The sequence below is a fragment of the Ornithorhynchus anatinus genome, chromosome 12 (genome assembly GCF_004115215.2).
Source record: "Ornithorhynchus anatinus isolate Pmale09 chromosome 12, mOrnAna1.pri.v4, whole genome shotgun sequence".
Lineage (NCBI taxonomy): Eukaryota > Metazoa > Chordata > Mammalia > Monotremata > Ornithorhynchidae > Ornithorhynchus > Ornithorhynchus anatinus.
Window position 1 is genome coordinate 26350899 of NC_041739.1, and position 17528 is coordinate 26368426.

Here is a 17528-nt window from a genome sequence, read left to right on the forward strand (position 1 = left end):
CATTAAGCAGAGACGGAGACACCGTACCCAGTTTCTCCCTGGAACCACAGTGAGATGAAATACCTGCACAGAGCTTGAGTCGTACTTGCATCTTTTACATTTGGATCTGTGGTAAGGCTCCTGATGAGAACCGTAATCATCTGCAGGGGAATGTGCTGCACCAGGCTTGCCAGGGCAACAGAAGGTTCATATGAAGTATCTAAAAAGAAAAGGCATGGTGGTAACTTACAGGAAATACAGAGTTATCGCTTTACGTTTCTTCTCATCTTAAACTGATAACCAGGATGGGATCCCTTCACCGCACCCAAACGCTAAATACGCTGAAAAATAATCGTGACAATGGATAATTATTGAGGTTTCCTTTACCACCTGGAGATGCTGCATAAGCTCAGTGATAATTATCGATTGTTTACCGCGTGCTAAGTGTTGTACTAGGCACTTGGGAGAGACTACATCTGAGTCGATATATACATTTCCTGCCCACAAGGAGCTCACAGTCCAGAGAGGGTGACATCATTAAAAAAAGTTATGGCTAGCGGAAATGGCAGAGTTTAAGAATATGCATTTAAGTGCTGTGGGGCTGAGGGTAGGGTGACTATCAAGTGGTTATTAATGTAGACAGAGCGCAAAACGGAGGGTGAATAGAGAGAAATGAGAGCGGAGTCAAGGCAGTTGAAAGTGTTGTGCTTTTCCTCTAGCAGTTTATGATCTAATGACACGGGTAGACATTGATAATAATGTCGGTATTTGTTAAGCGCTTACTATGTGCATAGCACTGTTCTAAGTGCTGGGGTAGATACAGGGTAATCAGGTTGTCCCACGTGAAGCTCACAGTTAATCCCCATTGTACAGATGAGGTAACTGAAGCACAGAGAAGTTAAGTTTCCCCACAGTCACCCAGCTGACAAGTGGCAGAGCCGGGATTCGAACCCATGACCTCTGACTCCCAAGCCCGGGCTCTTTCCACTGAGCCACGCTGCCTCTCTAACATTACAGAACACAGTCAGACAATGAATCAGTCATATTTACTGAATGTTTACTCTGGGAAGAGCACAGCTCCAAGCAATCGGGAGAGTACAGTACGAGAATTGGTAGACACGTTCCCGACCCACAGAGAGTTTACAGCTTGGGAGAGAAGGCAGACATTAAAATTAATTGCAGAGATGCGCACAAAAGTGCTTGGGGATGAGGGTGGGGTGAATAAAGGGTACACAACCATGTGCAAAGGGGATGCAGAAAGGAAAGGGAGTAGGGGAAATGAGGGCTTCTAGTCAGGGAAAGCCTCTCGCAGGAGGTGTGATTTTTAATAAGGCCTCGAAAGCGGGGAAAGCGACGGTCTGACGGATATCAAAGGGAAGGGAGTTCCAGACCAGGGAGATAAGAAAGGTCAGCAGCAAGGAAGATAAGACCCAAGACAGAGCAAGTAGGTTGGCACTGGAGTGAACTGAGCATTTTAAGTTGTAGTAGGAAATCGGCTAGACAAGACAGTGCTCTAAAGCCAACGGTGGAGAGTCCTTTTGACGCGGAAGTGGATGGGCAATCACTGGAGGTTCTTGAGGAGTGGGGAAACACGGGCTGAATGGTTTTGTAGAAAAATGATCCAGGCGGCAGAGTGAGGTATGGACCGGAGTGGGGAGAGACAGGAGGCAGGGAGGTCAGCAAGAAGGTTGATGCAGTATAGGGTTAGTGCTTGAATCAACAGAATAGCAGTCGGGAAGGAAAGGAAAGAGTGGATTTTAGCAACGCCGTGAAGGTTGTGACTATGTGGGTTGAAGTCGTATTGAACCCTCCCAAGTGCTTAGTACAGTGCTCTGCACATAGCGAGCGCTCAAATGATTGGGAGATGAACCGAGGATAATACCTTGACAAATAGTAAATCAACAGGAATATAGATTCACCTGGTAACAAGCCAAAAAAGAAAAAAAGATGACATGAATAAGTAAGTGAATAAACTAACACAAGGATAAGTGCTTAAAGGGTGCCAATGGGATGATGTAATCAAGGCGGGGATTAGTTGGGGAATGCTTCCCACGGGTGATGTTTCAGGAGGGTTCTGAAGGTTTGGTCCATTTGAGCAGGAATGGAGTTTCAATCGGGAGAAAGTATTTTTTGTACAGTGGGTTGGAGATACGAGAGTCGGGAGGAACGAAGAGTTTGAGCTGGGGTGAGGAGGGAGAGGAGAGCGGGTGAGTTCCCTAAGAGAATGAGGGTAAAGTGGGATTTCTGGTTTCAAGGTCGCGAGTCTTGTGACGACTGTATTTACAAAATAGAGATCAAGGGGAAATTGCGAGAAAAAAAAAAACGTATACTGACACACAACACGGGAGCTCTATCCCGACCATAAAGGCAAAGAGTCTATAAACCGTAACCAGGCAAGGATGTCCTTACAGCAGGCTGTATGGATGATACAGAGAGGCAAATCCCAGCAGAAACTCCGAGAGTGGGTGACACTGAAGGAGGGCAGTACAAATGGGTTCATATTTGTGTTCCTAAATGCACATAAATAAAGCTTATAGGCTGTTTTAATGCTGAAATTTAAGGTTACCGGATGGGCAAATAAGAATTTGCACCACACCCTATTGTCTATTTTCAAAGCATTTACAAACATGAATTCACTCCTTAACATATTGTTTCTCCTCAAGGAAAGGACAGACTGAACCAACTCTAAGGTCCCCCACCAAAACGGAGTTCCCCAACCCTTCTGGCCTGTGGCGCGTGTACCATCCTAAACTCATGAGAAGGAATGACTGGTTTTGTGGTGGGAGGAAGAAGAGAGATCAGGGAAGAGGAAAGACAGAAGAAGACACCGATGCACACGTGTACAGTTTGGTACGCAGTAGAAATCTGGAGCTCGGCACCAAACTGCGGTACCTGACTGGAGAGGATGCCTGAAACTTGTTTCCGGAGGACCACGGAGTAGCCCTGGGGCACCGGGGCAAACCGCCTAGAGGTGAGTTTCCGTGGTATTTCCAGTTTGCTACCACGCATTTCTGTTGGAGGCTCTCGACTGAGGGAGAACTGAGGGGCCATTAGAGCCCGGGCCAAGCATGGCGAAGTCGAGCTGCGTGCCAATCCGGTCCAGCCCTTGGTGTCTGCGGCCTTTCTTGAACCCACGTGCGGCTCTGGTACGCCGTGCCTCAAACAAAGAAGGCCACGCATCGCACATACGTGAGAACTATTCGAAGACAGGTTAAAGATGGCAGCGCTCAAAATTCCTAAACTACAAACGTGAGAAAATTCTGGTTTAAGTGATTTCTTTGGGCACCATAATCACGGGTATACTCCTCCTTAAAAATCTCCAGTGGTTGCCTATCAACCTCTGCACGAAACAAAAACTCCTCACTCTGGGCTTCAAGGCTCTCCATCACCTCGCCCCCTCCTACCTCTCCACCCTTCTCTCTTTCTACCGTCCACCCCGCACGCTCCGCTCCTCTGCCGCTCACCTCCTCACCGCCCCCCGTTCTCGCCTATCCCCCGTCGACCCCCGGTCCACGTCCTCCCGCTGTCCGGGAATGCCCTCCCTCCTCACCTCCGCCAAACTAACTCTCTTTCCCTCTTCAAAGCACTACTGAGAGCTCACCTCCTCCAAGAGGCCTTCCCAGACTGAGCTCCCCCCTTTCTCCTCTGCTCTCCCTCCACCCTCTGCTCCTCCCCTTTCCCCCTTCACCTCTCCTCAGCTGAGCCCCCTTTCCCTCTGCTCCTCTCCCCTCCCCTCAGCACTGTGCTCATTTGTATATATTATTTATTACCCTAATTATTTTGTTAATGACGTGTATATCCCCTTGATTCTATTTATCTTGATCATGTTGTCTTGTTTCTGTTTCATTCTGTTTTCTCCGCCGCCTGTCTCCCCCGATTAGACCGTGAGCCTGTCACTGGGCAGGGGTTGTGTCTATCTGCTGCCGAATTGTACATTCCAAGCGCTCAGTACAATGCTCTGCACATAGTAAGCGCTCGATAAATACTACTGAATGAATGAATGGGTTAGAGTCAGAAAACCATCACAATCTGCCCCTTTCTTTCCATCCGAAAGCCCACCACACACGGTCCAGACACGTGTGATAACCCGACGACTCCTGCCGTGAGCCGTTCAGATGACCTCCCTGTCTCCAACCCATACTTCACTGCCGCCCGGATTATTTTTCTCAAACATCATTCTGGGAACAACTCCCCACTCCTCAAAAGCCTCCAACGGCTGTCCATTCCTCTCCAAATGGAGCAGAAACTCCTGATCATCGGCTCAAGGCACTCCGTCGGCTCTCTCCTCCCACACTACGCCCTAGCTCGGACGCTCGGTTCCTCTGAAGTCGACCTACTTACTGTGCCTTGATCTCGTCTCCCTCTGACAGCTGACCCCTTTCTCCCTAAAACAGGACGCCTTCCCACTTCCCACCCAGCCGACCGCTGCTGTCCCCATCTTCAAAGTCCTCCCGAAATCACTTCTCCAAGAAGTCTTCCCTGATTAACTGCTCCTCTCCCCACGATGGTTACTTCAGCACTTCTGCATCCCCTGAGGCCTTGAGAAGCAGTGTGGCCTCGAGGAAAGAGCAAGGGACTGGGAATCAGAGGACCTGCATCCTAATCTTGGCTCCTCCCCTTGCACGCTGGGTGAAATTGGGCAAATGAGTTAATTTCTCTGTGCCTCAGTTCCCTCATCTGTAAAGTGGGGATTCAATACCTGCTCTCCCTTCGGCTCGGTGGTGGAGATCAAGGTACAGAGAAAAAAGGTTGGCGTTAGAGGAGCGGCGTGTGTGGGCTGGGTTGTAGAATTTCCGATCGATGCACAGGGGGTTGGGTAATCACTGGAAATTTTGGAGGAGTGGGGAGGTGAGGCCTCGAAGTTTTTTTTCGGAAAAGTGATCCGGGCAGCCGACTGGAGGAGATACGGAGGGAGGTCGGCGAGGAGGCTGACACAGTAGACAGAGCAGGAAATGATGAGTGCTTGGATCAGTGTGATAGCAGTTTGAATGTTGTGAAGTTTAAAACTGTCAGGATTGCAAAACGGAATGAATGTAAGGGTTGAATGAGATGAACAGAAGATAATGCCTGTGACACAGGAGGACGCTGGTACCGTCCACAGTGATAGGGAAGTCGGGTGGAGCACAGGGTTGGGGTAGGAAGATGAGTTCTATATCGGACATGATGAGTTTGAGGCCCTCCACCAAAGCGGAGTTCCCCAACCCTTTCGGCCTGTGACGCGTGTACCATCATAAACTCACGAGAAGGAACGACTGGTTTTGTGGTAGGAGGAAGAAGAGAGAACAGGGAAGAGGAAAGAGAGAAGGGGACACCGATGCACACGTGTAGTTTGGCATGCAGTAGAAATCTGGAGCAGTGTGACATCCAAGTAGAGGTGTTCTGAAGGAAGGAGGAAATGCAAGGCTGCAGGATAGATCTGGGAATCCGCATAGAGATGGTAGTTGAAGCCTCTGGGGCAAATGAGTTCTCCAAGGGAGTGGGTGTAGATACAGAATAGACGGGAACCGGAACTGCGCCTCGAAACGTTCGCATTTAGAGGAAAGGAGGTAGAGTAGGGGTCTGCAAAAGGCTAAGAAGGAATGGTTAGAAAGGAGGAGAACCAGAGATAGAAACCTTGGGTGAAGCCAAAATTGGACAGTGTTCTCAGTGTTGAAGGCAGTAGGAAGGCTGAGGAGGATTAGGATGGAGTAACGGTCACTAGATTTAGCCCGAAAGAGGTCAGTGGTTACCTTAAAGAGGGCCGTTTCTGTGGAGAGAAGGGGACGGAGAGTCAGACTGCAGGGGGCCGAGGAGAGGAAGTGGAGACTGTGTGTAGATAATCCACTCAAGATGTTTGAAGAGGAACAGTAGGAGGGAGTTGGGGAGATAATTGGAGGTGCCCTGCGGTTACGGTAGAGTTTTGGGGTTTTTTTTTTTAGGATAGGAAATACACGGGCATGCTTGAAAGCAGCGGGGAAGGAGCCACTGGAAAGTGAGGAGCTGAAGATGGCAGTCAGGGAGGGGGATTTGATAAGGTGAGAAGGAATGGGGTCGGAAGCACTGGTGAAGGGGAGGGGCAGAATCTGAGAGGATGCAGACCTCCCTTGGGAAGGATGGCAGAGTCAAAAAGGGAGGAAGGGACTGTAGAGGATTAGGGGAGATTTTTAAGGGACCACGGCTACTGGTTTCAATTTTTCCGATGAGCTTCGTGACCAGGTCGTTATGGGCGAGAGATGTGCGGGGGCACGGAAGAGGGAGCTAAAAGTCATAAACAGCTGTCACGGGCCAGAAGCCGGAGGTCAAAGATGGAGAAGTACCGTGGCCAGGTGGACGACAGGACAGAGTCGAAGCAGGTGAGGACCAAGGAAACGGACAAGGTCAGGCTAGCGTCTAGATTTCTGCCGGCAGCGCTCGGCAGCTCAAGCACCAGGACCTGAGAAGCGTACCGTGGAGGAGACCCGTGCTGCGGGTTGGTGATACGAGATCGGCGGAGAGACGAGGGAACGGAGGTTAGTTGAGAGGACGATGTGGATTTGTGTGTCGAAGTTGGGCATGGAGTCCAGGTGAGACATCATGACTTTAGAAGATTGGACGGGGGTCCCTCCCCTCAGAAAATCAAAAAAAAAAATCATCAGAGGACTCAGTGGGGAATAGGACAGATTTGTGGGGAAGGGGTGTATGGGAGAGAAGACAGGTCGGCAGGTCGTAGTGGGAGAGTGGAATTTTAGAGTTGATGAGATCAGAGGTTGCCCAGGGAGTGAAGATGCGATGGAGCGCGAGGCCAAGTTGGTGGGTAGGTGAGGTGGGGGTGACGTTGAGCAGGTCAAGAGAAGCTGAGAAGTGAGAGGAAACGGGAGGTGGAAAGGTTGGCGGGAACATTCACGCGGGAGGTGAAGTCCCCGAGGATCGGTGCGGGGATGGAGAAAGAGAGAAGGAATGTGAGAAAGGGATCAAAAGGGTTCCGGAAGCTGGAAGGCGGGGCCCGAGGGATGACACACGATGAGGAAATGGAGGGGTAGAGGCGGACGGGGTGGGCTTCGGGAAAGGAAAGATACGGCCGGGCCGGGTGGGAGGCGGACTGTATTAAAGCAGCACGGGAGAGGAGAGCAAGAAGGTTGCCACCTCCTTTCGCAGTGAGTCCTGGAGGGGGAGATGAGGTCCCCTTGGGAAACAGTGTCATTTGGCGAGGGCCAGGTTTCGGGAACGCCGAGGAGGAACGGCGACTGGGTCCGGAACAGGTCAAGGCTGAAGGGAAGCTTTCCCGTGATGGAGCGGGGGTTCCTCGGGCCACACTTGTCTGGGGTCGCGTTCGGGGTTGGATGGCGGTAAGGTGATGGGGACGGGGGGGTGAGGGGACGCAGGGAAGCCGAGACTGTCAAGAGAGAAAGTCCGGAGCTGCGGCAGCCAGTCTGGAGCATCCAAAGACCAAGGCAGGATTTTCGAGTGGATGGGGCCTCAGCAGCTCCCAGCCGGGTCCCCAGAGCCAATGGGAGAATGTTAAGTCCTTAGCGGCTGGGTTGGTCCGTAGAATGCTCTGGGTCCTTTCTCCTGGCTGCCGACTACCATTTTGCTCTCCAAGAACCTCCGATCCCTAGTACTCTGCCCGAGGTAATAATAATAATAATAATAATAATAATAATGTTGGTACCCGTTAAGCGCTTACTATGTGCCGAGCACTGTTTTAAGCGCTGGGGTAGATACAGGGTAATCAGGTCGTCCCACGTGAGGCTCACAGTTAATCCCCATTTTACAGATGAGGTAACTGAGGCACGGAGAAGTTAAGTGGCTTGCCCACAGTCACCCAGCCGACAAGCGGCAGAGCCGGGATTCGAACTCATGACCGCTGACTCCCAAGTCCGTGCTCTTTCCGCTGAGCCACGCTGCTTCTCTTCTTCTCAGGGTAACGATAATAATAATCATATTTGGTAATTACATATACGTGCCTAGCACTCTGATAGATGCTTCAGGCAGATACGATACAATCAGACCAGGCCCCGCGCCAGACCTGCACGGGCCTCAGTCTGAGGGAGGGAGAGAGTCACGCAGTGGCAGTTGAGGACTTACTGTGTGCAGTCGTTCAATGTTCAGTCTTAACGGAGGAGCAAACAGACGGAGAAGTAAAGTGCCTTGCCCAAGGTCGCACGGCAGGCAGAGTGGTGGAGATCAGAATCCAGATCTCCCGCCTCCCAGGCCGGTGCTCTTTCCACTAGATCGCCGGTACCCAATAAGTCCTACCGACAGACCGACTCTCTGGCTTCCGATCCCGGGCTTAACAAATGGTGACTAAATCACCAGTGTAAAACAGAATGTTCTGTGCCACTGCCTGTTGGCATTTAAGGTCTTTCCCCGATACCTCCTTTCCTCCCCACCTGTGCTTGCCAATGAGACCAAGAGGAAAGCCCTCGATCTCGTTTTTTTCACTGTCCCGAATTTTGGGGGAATATCTGATGTGGTGAAAAGGCACCTTTTAGAATATTTAAGGCCTAATTAGCAATCACATTCCATTCTTCTCACCACTGCAGAATGCAGATTCGATGGGGCAGAAGACTTTCAAGGACACTCTAACCGCCCCCTACCCCAAACCTGGTCCTCCTCAAAAGCCAATTTAAGATGGCTCCTGGACATCGTATCGCCTCTCGGCTCGACGCATGTCCGAAGATCTGTTTTGCTAAAGTAACCGGGCGTCCCGCAACGTTTTTCCGGTCGTTTCGATGTTAAAAGAATAAAACCATCCCAAAGATTTGAAATCGGAAGCGCCCCGGCAAACAACGCAAGGAACGAGATAGAACATTTCCAATAAGAAAATCCGTCCCTTGGCTGGCGGTCACGAAAACGACCGGGAGGCTGCAGTGAGGAGTCACCGCCTTTCGGATCAGGTCAAATGGGTCGCCGAGACCACCGCAAGTCTCGTCCTCTCTCTCCTCAATATCCAGTTTTAAAAAAACCCCAAACCCAACGGACGGTTTCTTCAGGCGGTCTTTTGCCCGACGCACCTCTCGACTCCCAAAATACCCCGGATCCGCTCAGTGACGGGGCAGGTCACGGGCCCGAGCATAAAAACCACTTTGGCGTCGCCGGGACGGAAGAGGTCATTCATTCATTCAATTCAGTAGTATTTACCGAGCGCTTACTACGTGCAGAGCAGTGGACTAAGCGCTTGGAATGGAGAATTCGGCAACAGATAGAGAGAATCCCTGCCCCTTGATGGGTTTACAGTCTAATCCGGGGAGACGGACAGACAAAAGCAATATCATTTATGCCAAGGCCTACCACGGTGGACAGTGACTCGATGTCCTGAAGTCACTGGGGAACAGAAACCCTTCCAAGCGACTGTCATTATCGTGGCCTTTCACGAGCGGCGACGAGCAAAAGCAGAGCGTTCCAGGAACGTGTTTCCAGAGGGTTCACAGCGAATGGCTCAGGGCCACCGCGCGAGACAAAACCTCCAGAAATGCCGGACAGGGGGAGGTGATAAAACCGATCTGAAAGGCTGGCGACGCCACTGGATTTCTAGAAGCAACGTGGCTGGGCAGCAAGAGCCCGGGGCCCGGGAGCCCGAGGACGTGGGTTCCAAGCCCGGCTGCGCCAACTTGTCCGCCGTGTGACCTCGGGCCGGCCCCTTAACGTCTCTGCACCTCCGTGACTTCACCTGTAAAAGGGGGACGAGGACCGTGGGCCCCACGCGGGACAACCCGACGCCGCTGAACCTCCCCCCCGGCGCTTAGGACGGCGCTCGGCACCGCGTAAGCGCTTAACAGCTACCACTGCTCTGATCACTTTGACTCTTGTGGCTTTCGGTGCGGGGGGTAGGAGCGAAGCGCTGTGGCTCGATGGAAAGAGCCCGGGGTTGGGAGTCGGGGGTCCCGGGTTCTAATCCCGGCTCCGTGACTTGTCAGCCGGGTGACTCCGGGCAAGCCACTTCGCCATTCTGGGCCTCAGATCTCTCATCTGTAAAACGGGGGATTAAGACTGGGAGCCCCCCGTGGGACGACCTCATTACCCTGTATCGCCCCGCCGGCGCTTGGAACGGTGCTTGGCACACGGTCAGCGCTTAACACGCAACGTGATGACCTTGTATCCACCCGCCCCGTTCCCAGCGCTCGGAACAGTGCTTGGCACAGGGTCAGCGCTCAACACACGACGTGATTACCTTCTATCCCCCCTGTTCCACTCCTACGGTTCGGAACGGTGCTGGGCGCAGGGTCGGCACTTATCTCGCAACGTGATGACCTTGGATCCCCACCCCATCCCGCTCCCAGCGCTAGGACCAGTGCTTGGCACAGGGTGAGCGCTTAACACACACCGTGATTACCTTCTATCCTCCTGCCCAGCGCTCGGCCCAGGGTGAGCACTTCAACGTGATTACCTTCTATTCCCTCCCGCCCTGTGCTCGGACCAGTGCTTGGCACAGGGTGAGCTCTTAACACCCATCGTGATTACCTTCTATCCCCCCCTCCCACCGCTCGAACAGCGCTTGGCACAGGGTGAGCACTTCAACGCGATTACCTCCTATTCCTCCCCTTCCAGCGCTCCAACAGCACTCGGCCCAGGGTCAGCACTTTTAACACCCATCGTGATGACCTCCTCTCCCCCTTCCCAGCGCTCCAACAGCGCTTGGCACAGGGTGAGCACTTCAACGCGATTACCTCCTATTCCTCCCCTTCCAGCGCTCCAACAGCACTCGGCCCAGGGTCAGCACTTCACCCCCATCGTGATGACCTCCTCTCCTCCCTCCCAGCGCTCCAACAGCGCTTGGCACAGGGTGAGCACTTCAACGCAATTACCTCCTATTCCTCCCCTTCCAGCGCTCCAACAGCGCTTGGCCCAGGGTCAGCACTTCACCCCCATCGTGATGACCTCCACTCCCCCCTCCCAGCGCTCCAACAGCGCTTGTCACAGGGTGAGGGCTTCACCCCCATCGTGATGACCTCCTCTCCCCCCGCACAGTGCTTGTCACAGGGTGAGCGCTTAACACCCATCGTGATGACCTCCTCTCCCCCCTCCCAGCGCTCCAACAGCGCTTGGCCCAGGGTCAGCACTTTTGACACCCATCGTGATGACCTCCTCTCCCCCTTCCCAGCTCTCCAACAGCGCTTGTCACAGGGTGAGGGCTTCACCCCCATCGTGATGACCTCCTCTCCCCCCGCACAGTGCTCGTCACAGGGTGAGCGCTTCACCCCCATCGTGATGACCTCCCCTTCCCCCCGCACAGTGCTCGTCACAGGGTGAGCGCTTCACCCCCATCGTGATGACCTCCTCTCCCCCCGCACAGTGCTCGTCACAGGGTGAGCGCTTCACCCCCACGGCGACGGACCTCCTCTGTCTCCCCTCCCTCGCTGCGGCGGCCCCTTACCGGTGGCCGAAATGGCGGCGAAGACCTCCTGCAGGGAAGGCAGCAGCGTGCAGGGCTGGGCCTTCCAGACGCCGTGCAGCAGCCCTCCGACGCGGGTGACCTGCGCCACGTACTCCCGCAGCTCCTTCTCCCGGCCGGCGGGGCACTGGAAGCGTCCCAGGGTGCGGACCAGCTGCTGGCAGAAGGCGACGGCCGGCGGGCCCTGGGGCACGCACTGGGCGAAGTCGGAGAGGAGGTCGCAGAGGCGGGCGCACAGCGGCGGCCGGGGCCGCTCGCCCACCAGGCGCAGGACCTCCCCCCGCAGCAGCCCGCACAGCTCCAGCCCGGACGGGCAGCCGCGGAGCAGCCGCAGCCCGGTGTGCACCAGGTCCACGACGGCCACGTCCCGCCGGTCGAGCGGGCGGGAGCCGCGCCGCAGGAGGCCCAGCACGAAGGCCGGGCTGAAGAAGGCCTCGAAGTGCGGGCGGTGATGGCGGGCGTAGGCCTCCAGGACCTGGCGGCCCACCTGGCGCTGGAAGGGGTCGCGGCCCTCCAGCATCAGCCGGGCGGTCAGCGCGAACATGGCCTGGCACTGCGCCGCGTCCTGCCCGTGCTCCGCCGACTCCACCACCTTGCGCACGATCACCCGCTTCAGGGGCAGCGGGTGCGAGGAGCTCACCAGCCCCTCCAGGATCTTGTCCATGGCGCCGCCCGCTCCTCCTCTACCGGCCGGGGGCCTCCATGGCGGCCGGGCCCCCCCCCCCCCGAGGCCGCGGGCCGCTCCCCCCGGAAGCAGAAGGCCCCGGGACCGGAAGTCCGGCGCGCGCGCGCGGACGGCTCCTCGCGCTCCTCGCGCTCCTCGCGCCCCCGGGGGAGGGGCCGGGCGGGGGAGGAGGGGACGTCGCCGACGTGATGACGTCCCGGGGACGCTCGGGGGACTCATAGGCGGCCGCGCGGGGCACGTCGGGACGTCACCCGGAGGCTCTGTCGAGTCACGGGCCCCCCCCCCCGCCCCCTCCGCCAGTCACTCATTCATTCATTCACGTATTGAGTCATTCACTCATTCATCCATCCATCCATCCATTCACTCATCCATCCATTCACCCACTCATGCGTTCATTTATTCACTCATCCACTCAGCCATTCACCCATCCATGCATCCATACCCTCATTCACTCATCCATCCATTCACTCATTCATTCATTCACCCAACCATCCACTTATTCATTCATTCATTCACCCATCCATGCATCCATTCCCTCATTCACTCATCCATCCATTCACTCATTCATTCATTCATTCACCCAACCATCCACTTATTCATTCATTCATTCATTCACCCATCCATCCATCCATTCACCCATCCATTCACTCATTCATTCATTCACTCACTCATCCATTCACCCATCCATGCATCCATTCCCTCATTCACCCATCCATTCACCCATCCATTCACCCATCCATTCACCCATCCATTCACCCATCCATCCATCCATCCATCCATCCATCCATCCATCCATCCATCCATCCATTCTCACACCCATCCATTCACCTATTCGCCCATCCATCCACTTATTCATGCATGCATTCATTCATTCATTCATTCATTCATTCATTCATTCATTCATTCATTCAACCAACCATGCATCCATTCATTCTTTCACCCATTCAGTCATTCACCCATCCATTCATTCACTCATTCACCATCCATTCATTCACTCATTCATTCACCCATCCACTCATTCACCCTTCCATTTATTCACTCATTCATTCACCCCCATCCATCCATCCATTCATTTATTCATTCACCCATCATCCATTCATTCATTCACCATTCATTCACTCATTCATTCACCCATCCACTCAGTCAACTATCGATTTATTCACTCATTCATTTACCCACCCATCCATCCATCCATTCACCCATTCATTCACCCATCCATTCACCCATCCATTCACCCATCCATTCACCCATCCATCCATCCATCCATCCATCCATCCATCCACCCATCCATTCATTAATTCACCCATTCCATCCATTTACTCATTAATTCAACCATTAATTCACCCATTTAAAGCAGCGTGGCTCAGTGGAAACAGCCCGGGCTTGGGAGTCAGAGGTCATGGGTTTGAATCCCGGCTCCACCACTTGTCAGCTGTGTGACTTTGGGCAAGTCACTTGACTTCTCTGTGCCTCAGTGACCTCATCTGTAAAATGGGGATTAAGACCGTGAGCCCCACGTGGGACAACCTGTTTTATCTTGTATCTTCCCCGGCGCTTAGAACAGTGCTTGGCCCAGAGTAAGCGCTTAACAAATACCATCATCAGTATCATTAATAATAATTATTACTATTGAGGGTGGAGGTGTGCCTCTTCTTCTGTTTCACTCTCCTAAAGAGGGACGGCGGGATATAAGATTCTGTAAGAGCTCTGTCTCTGTGTAGTGCTCGGATCTGCAGGGGTGCGTGGCCTCTCTGTGCACGCAGGGCTCCATTGTGGTGCCGCAGCTGCTAGGCCTGCAGGAGATTGCAGTTCTTCCTGACGGCTGGGGGCCAAAAAAAAACTGGAACAAGGGGAGCCTAGGCCACTAGCTCCAAAATGAGCCCAGCCTCTCTCGCAGTCTTTTCCTTAGTCATTTTCCTTTCCTTCAAGAAAATTCCGATCAAAGAAGTAAGACGATTTGTTTGTAAATGGTCGTCCTCCTCCTCTGTATCCTACCGATCACGCCTCTCCCCGCCTTTTAAGCCTTCTTAAAATCACATCTGCTTCCAGAGACCTTTCTGGACTAAGTCCTCAATTTTCTTACTCCCTCTCCCTTCCACCTCACCTACGTACTCGGATCTGTACAATTTAAGCACTTGATATTCACCTCACCCTCCACCTCTCAGCACTTCAGTCCATATCCATAATTTATTCTCTTATCTGCCTTCCCCTAAGGTAATGGGAGTATAATAATGACGTTGGCATTTGTTAAGCGCTTACTACGTGCAGAGCACTGTTCTAAGCGCTGGGGGAGATACGGGGTGATCAGGTTGTCCCACATGGGGCTCACAGTTTCAAATCCCCATTTTACAGTTGAGGTCACTGAGGCACAGAGAAGTTAAGTGACTTGCCCAAAGTCACACAGCTGACAAGTGGCAGAGCTGGGATTCGAACCCATGACCTCAGACTCCCAAGCCCGGCCTCTTTCCACTGAGCCACGCTGCTTCTCTTCTGTATAACTCTTGTACTCTCCCGAATGCTCAGTACAGTGCTCTCCGCCCAACACTCGATACATGCCACTGACTTCTTGGTTGATCTCAAGGTCTTATGTGAAATCTCAATCTGAAGAGGAGTTGCTCTGGCGAATGCCTTCAACGTGTCGATTAAAGCAGTCATTGTGGGATTAAAGTAGTAGGACGTCCTGCTGGGCCAGTGGCTTCCTCTATGATTCAGACTTTCTGACAATTAGATCGTTGCCAGCTGTGTAACTACAGACTCTGGAGACATAATGGCGATCGACCTGTTTAATTTAAAACGCTGCAGGGCCCAGACCGAAAGTTCAAATAGGGTATTTGCTCGGGGTTGTGAGAAGGCCTTTACCAAAGAGCCCTGCCTGATCAGCACAAACTTTAGGGATTATTATGAGGTTACAACAGATTCCCTTTTAGATGACCTAGTTGCCTCAACGGTTCCCAGATGGGTTTAAACCTGCTTTCTCTTAGCCTCACACCTCTGTGCCTCCGTCAGAGAAGATTTTGGTCTTAGAACTATTTCTCTGGAGAGTGGATGGGAAGGAGCTGGGGGCCAGAGGGTATGCTCTTCTTCCTTCTTTTCTTCCTCCTCCTCCTTTTTCTCCTTCTCCTTCTCCTGGTTCTGCCACTTGTCTGCTGTGTGACCTTAGGTAAGTCACTTTGCTTCTCTGTGCCTCGGTTACCTCATCTGTAAAATGAGGATTGAATCTGTGAGCCCCATATGCGACAGAGACTGTGCTAACCTGATTTGCTTGAATCTACCCCAGTTCTCAGTACAGTGTTTGGCACGTAGAAAGTGCTTAACAAATACCATTATTATTATTACTATTATTATTCTCCTTCCTCCTCTTCCTTCTTCTCCTCTTCTTCCTCATTCTCCTCCCTCCTCCTTCTTCTTTCTCCTTCTTTCTTCCACTTGATATGTGTCAAGCACTAAACTGAGCACAGGGGTAGACACAGACCCTGCTAAATTAAATAGGAGGGAGAACAGGTATTGAATCTCCGTTTTACAGATGAGGAAACTGAGGCACAGAGGAACGAAGTGATCTGTAGGCAGCTGACAGAGCTAGGATTAGTATCCAGACCTACTGAATCCCAGACTGGTGCTTTTTCTACTAGGCTACGCTATTTTCCTTGTTATTCTTCCCGGGACTCAGGCAAAAATATATAAGAATCCAGTATAAAAGGGAGATGGAGTTTTTCTCTGTCTCTACTCCAATTAAAATTTGAGGTAAATTGTATGTGCTAGTGAAATTTTAAGTTTCAGTCTCTGTGAAAAAGGAAACTAATGAAACAGCTATACAATTTGTTCTGTTCTGAATTGGCAAGTTCCCCAATTTTTCCCCATCGTATGGAAACAAGCTGCTGTTTTAAAGCACTCAGTCAGCTCTCCCCCCTCCTAGTTTACCTTGCTGATCTCCTATCGCTCCCCTCTAACGCCGACCTACTCACTCTACCTCCGTCTCATCTATCTCACCCCCGATCCTTACCCACGTCCTCTTTCTGGCCTGGAACTCCCTCCCCATTGGTATCTGACAGACCACCACTCTCCCCATCTTCAAAACCTTACTAAATTCACATCTCCTCTAAGAGGCCTTCCAGGGAAGGCCTAAACCCTCACTTCCCAAATTTGTTTTCCCTTCTGTCACTTAGGCACTCGGATCTGTACCATTTCAGCACTTTGATAGTCACCCCGCCCCGTGCCCCTTACATAATAATGTTAATAATAATAATGTTGCTATTTGTTAAGCGCTTACTATGTGCAGAGCACTGTTCTAAGCGCTGGGGGAGATACAGGGTCATCAGGTGGTCCCACGTGGGGCCCACAGTCTTCATCCCCATTTTACAGATGAGGGAACTGAGGCACAGAGAAGTTGTGACTTGCCCACAGACACACAGCTGACAAATGGCAGAGCGGGGATTCGAACGCATGATCTCTGACTCCCAAGCCTGGGCTCTTTCCACCGAGCCACGCTGCTTCCCAAGTTACATATCCCTTACATATAGTTACACCGTGGCATTTCCCCTATCTGTAATTTATTTTAATGTCTGTATCCCCCTCTAGTCTTTTTGCTCCTCGTGGGCAGAGATCATGTCTACCAACTCTACTGTAGTGTCCCAAGTGCTTAGTGCAGGGGTCTTATGTATGAGCTCTCTTTGGTAGATCCATTTTCTTAAAAATTAAAGGAACGAGGCATCCCACATTAATAATTTTGGTATTTGTTAAGCACTTACTGTGTGCTGAGCACTGTTCTAAGCGCTGGGGTAGATTCAAGGTAATCAGATTGTCCCACATGGGGCTCACATTTTTTAATCCCCATTTTTGCAGATGAGGTAACCGAGGCACAGAGCGGTTAAGTGGCCGGCCCAAGGTCACACAGCAGACAAGTGGCGGAGCCGTGATTAGAACCCACGACCTCTGCCTCCCAAGCCCGTGCTCTTTCCACTAAGCCACGCTGCTTCTCGTTAAGTAAGGCAGTCATGCTTGCCTGATTTCTGACCCATAATAGATGATGCCTTAAGCAGGGGTGGTTGGAAGAGAACCCCTCGGTTATGTTGGCGAAGAAGGCAGCAGAAGTGATGGCATCGGCTACCGTGGCCACCGCTGAAGAAGAGGAGAAATAACCATCTATTTCACTGGAGGCAACAGGAGCCACAAGCCCTAGTTGGCTCCTCGGGGCTGGCGATAGGAATTTCGTGTGCTCTTGGAAGTCTGCCATTTGGTCAGGCTAGAACAGCCAGTTGCAACATGGCCAGCTGGCTAGGGACGGCTATCGGCCCTCAACGGCCCGCTGACGATAGGCGGCTCTTGACTCCAGCGTGACAGCTCTGGGGGCCGGTGACCGTGGAGACAGCCTGGCTCCCCAGCCCAAATAAAAGATCCGGGGACCGGCGGGGCCGGGGCGGCACATAGGCCCCGTCCATGGCAACGGCGAGCCCTCTCTTTCCCCCCGACTCTCCTCTCCTGTCCACTTTCTCATCTCTGCCCTTTTGATCCCCACCA

General features: G+C 52.6%; 1 protein-coding gene across 2 annotated transcripts in view; it reads right to left on the bottom strand.

Annotated features, from left to right (window-relative positions):
- USP38 (ubiquitin specific peptidase 38) overlaps nt 1–12045 on the bottom strand; it is a 42250-nt gene extending 30205 nt beyond the window's left edge. Inside the window, exons 1-2 of one of the 2 annotated variants that reach the window (XM_029076647.2) lie at nt 11312–12045; nt 64–199 (exon numbers count right to left, since the gene is read on the bottom strand). In XM_029076647.2, the coding sequence (XP_028932480.1) occupies nt 64–199; nt 11312–11993 (818 nt within the window). In that variant the 5' untranslated portion in view covers nt 11994–12045. Of the gene's footprint in view, nt 1–63; nt 200–9228; nt 9416–11311 lie in introns of those variants that run through there. The other variant, XM_029076648.2, reaches the window with a different exon arrangement.
- Between the last annotated feature and the right edge of the window lie 5483 nt (nt 12046–17528).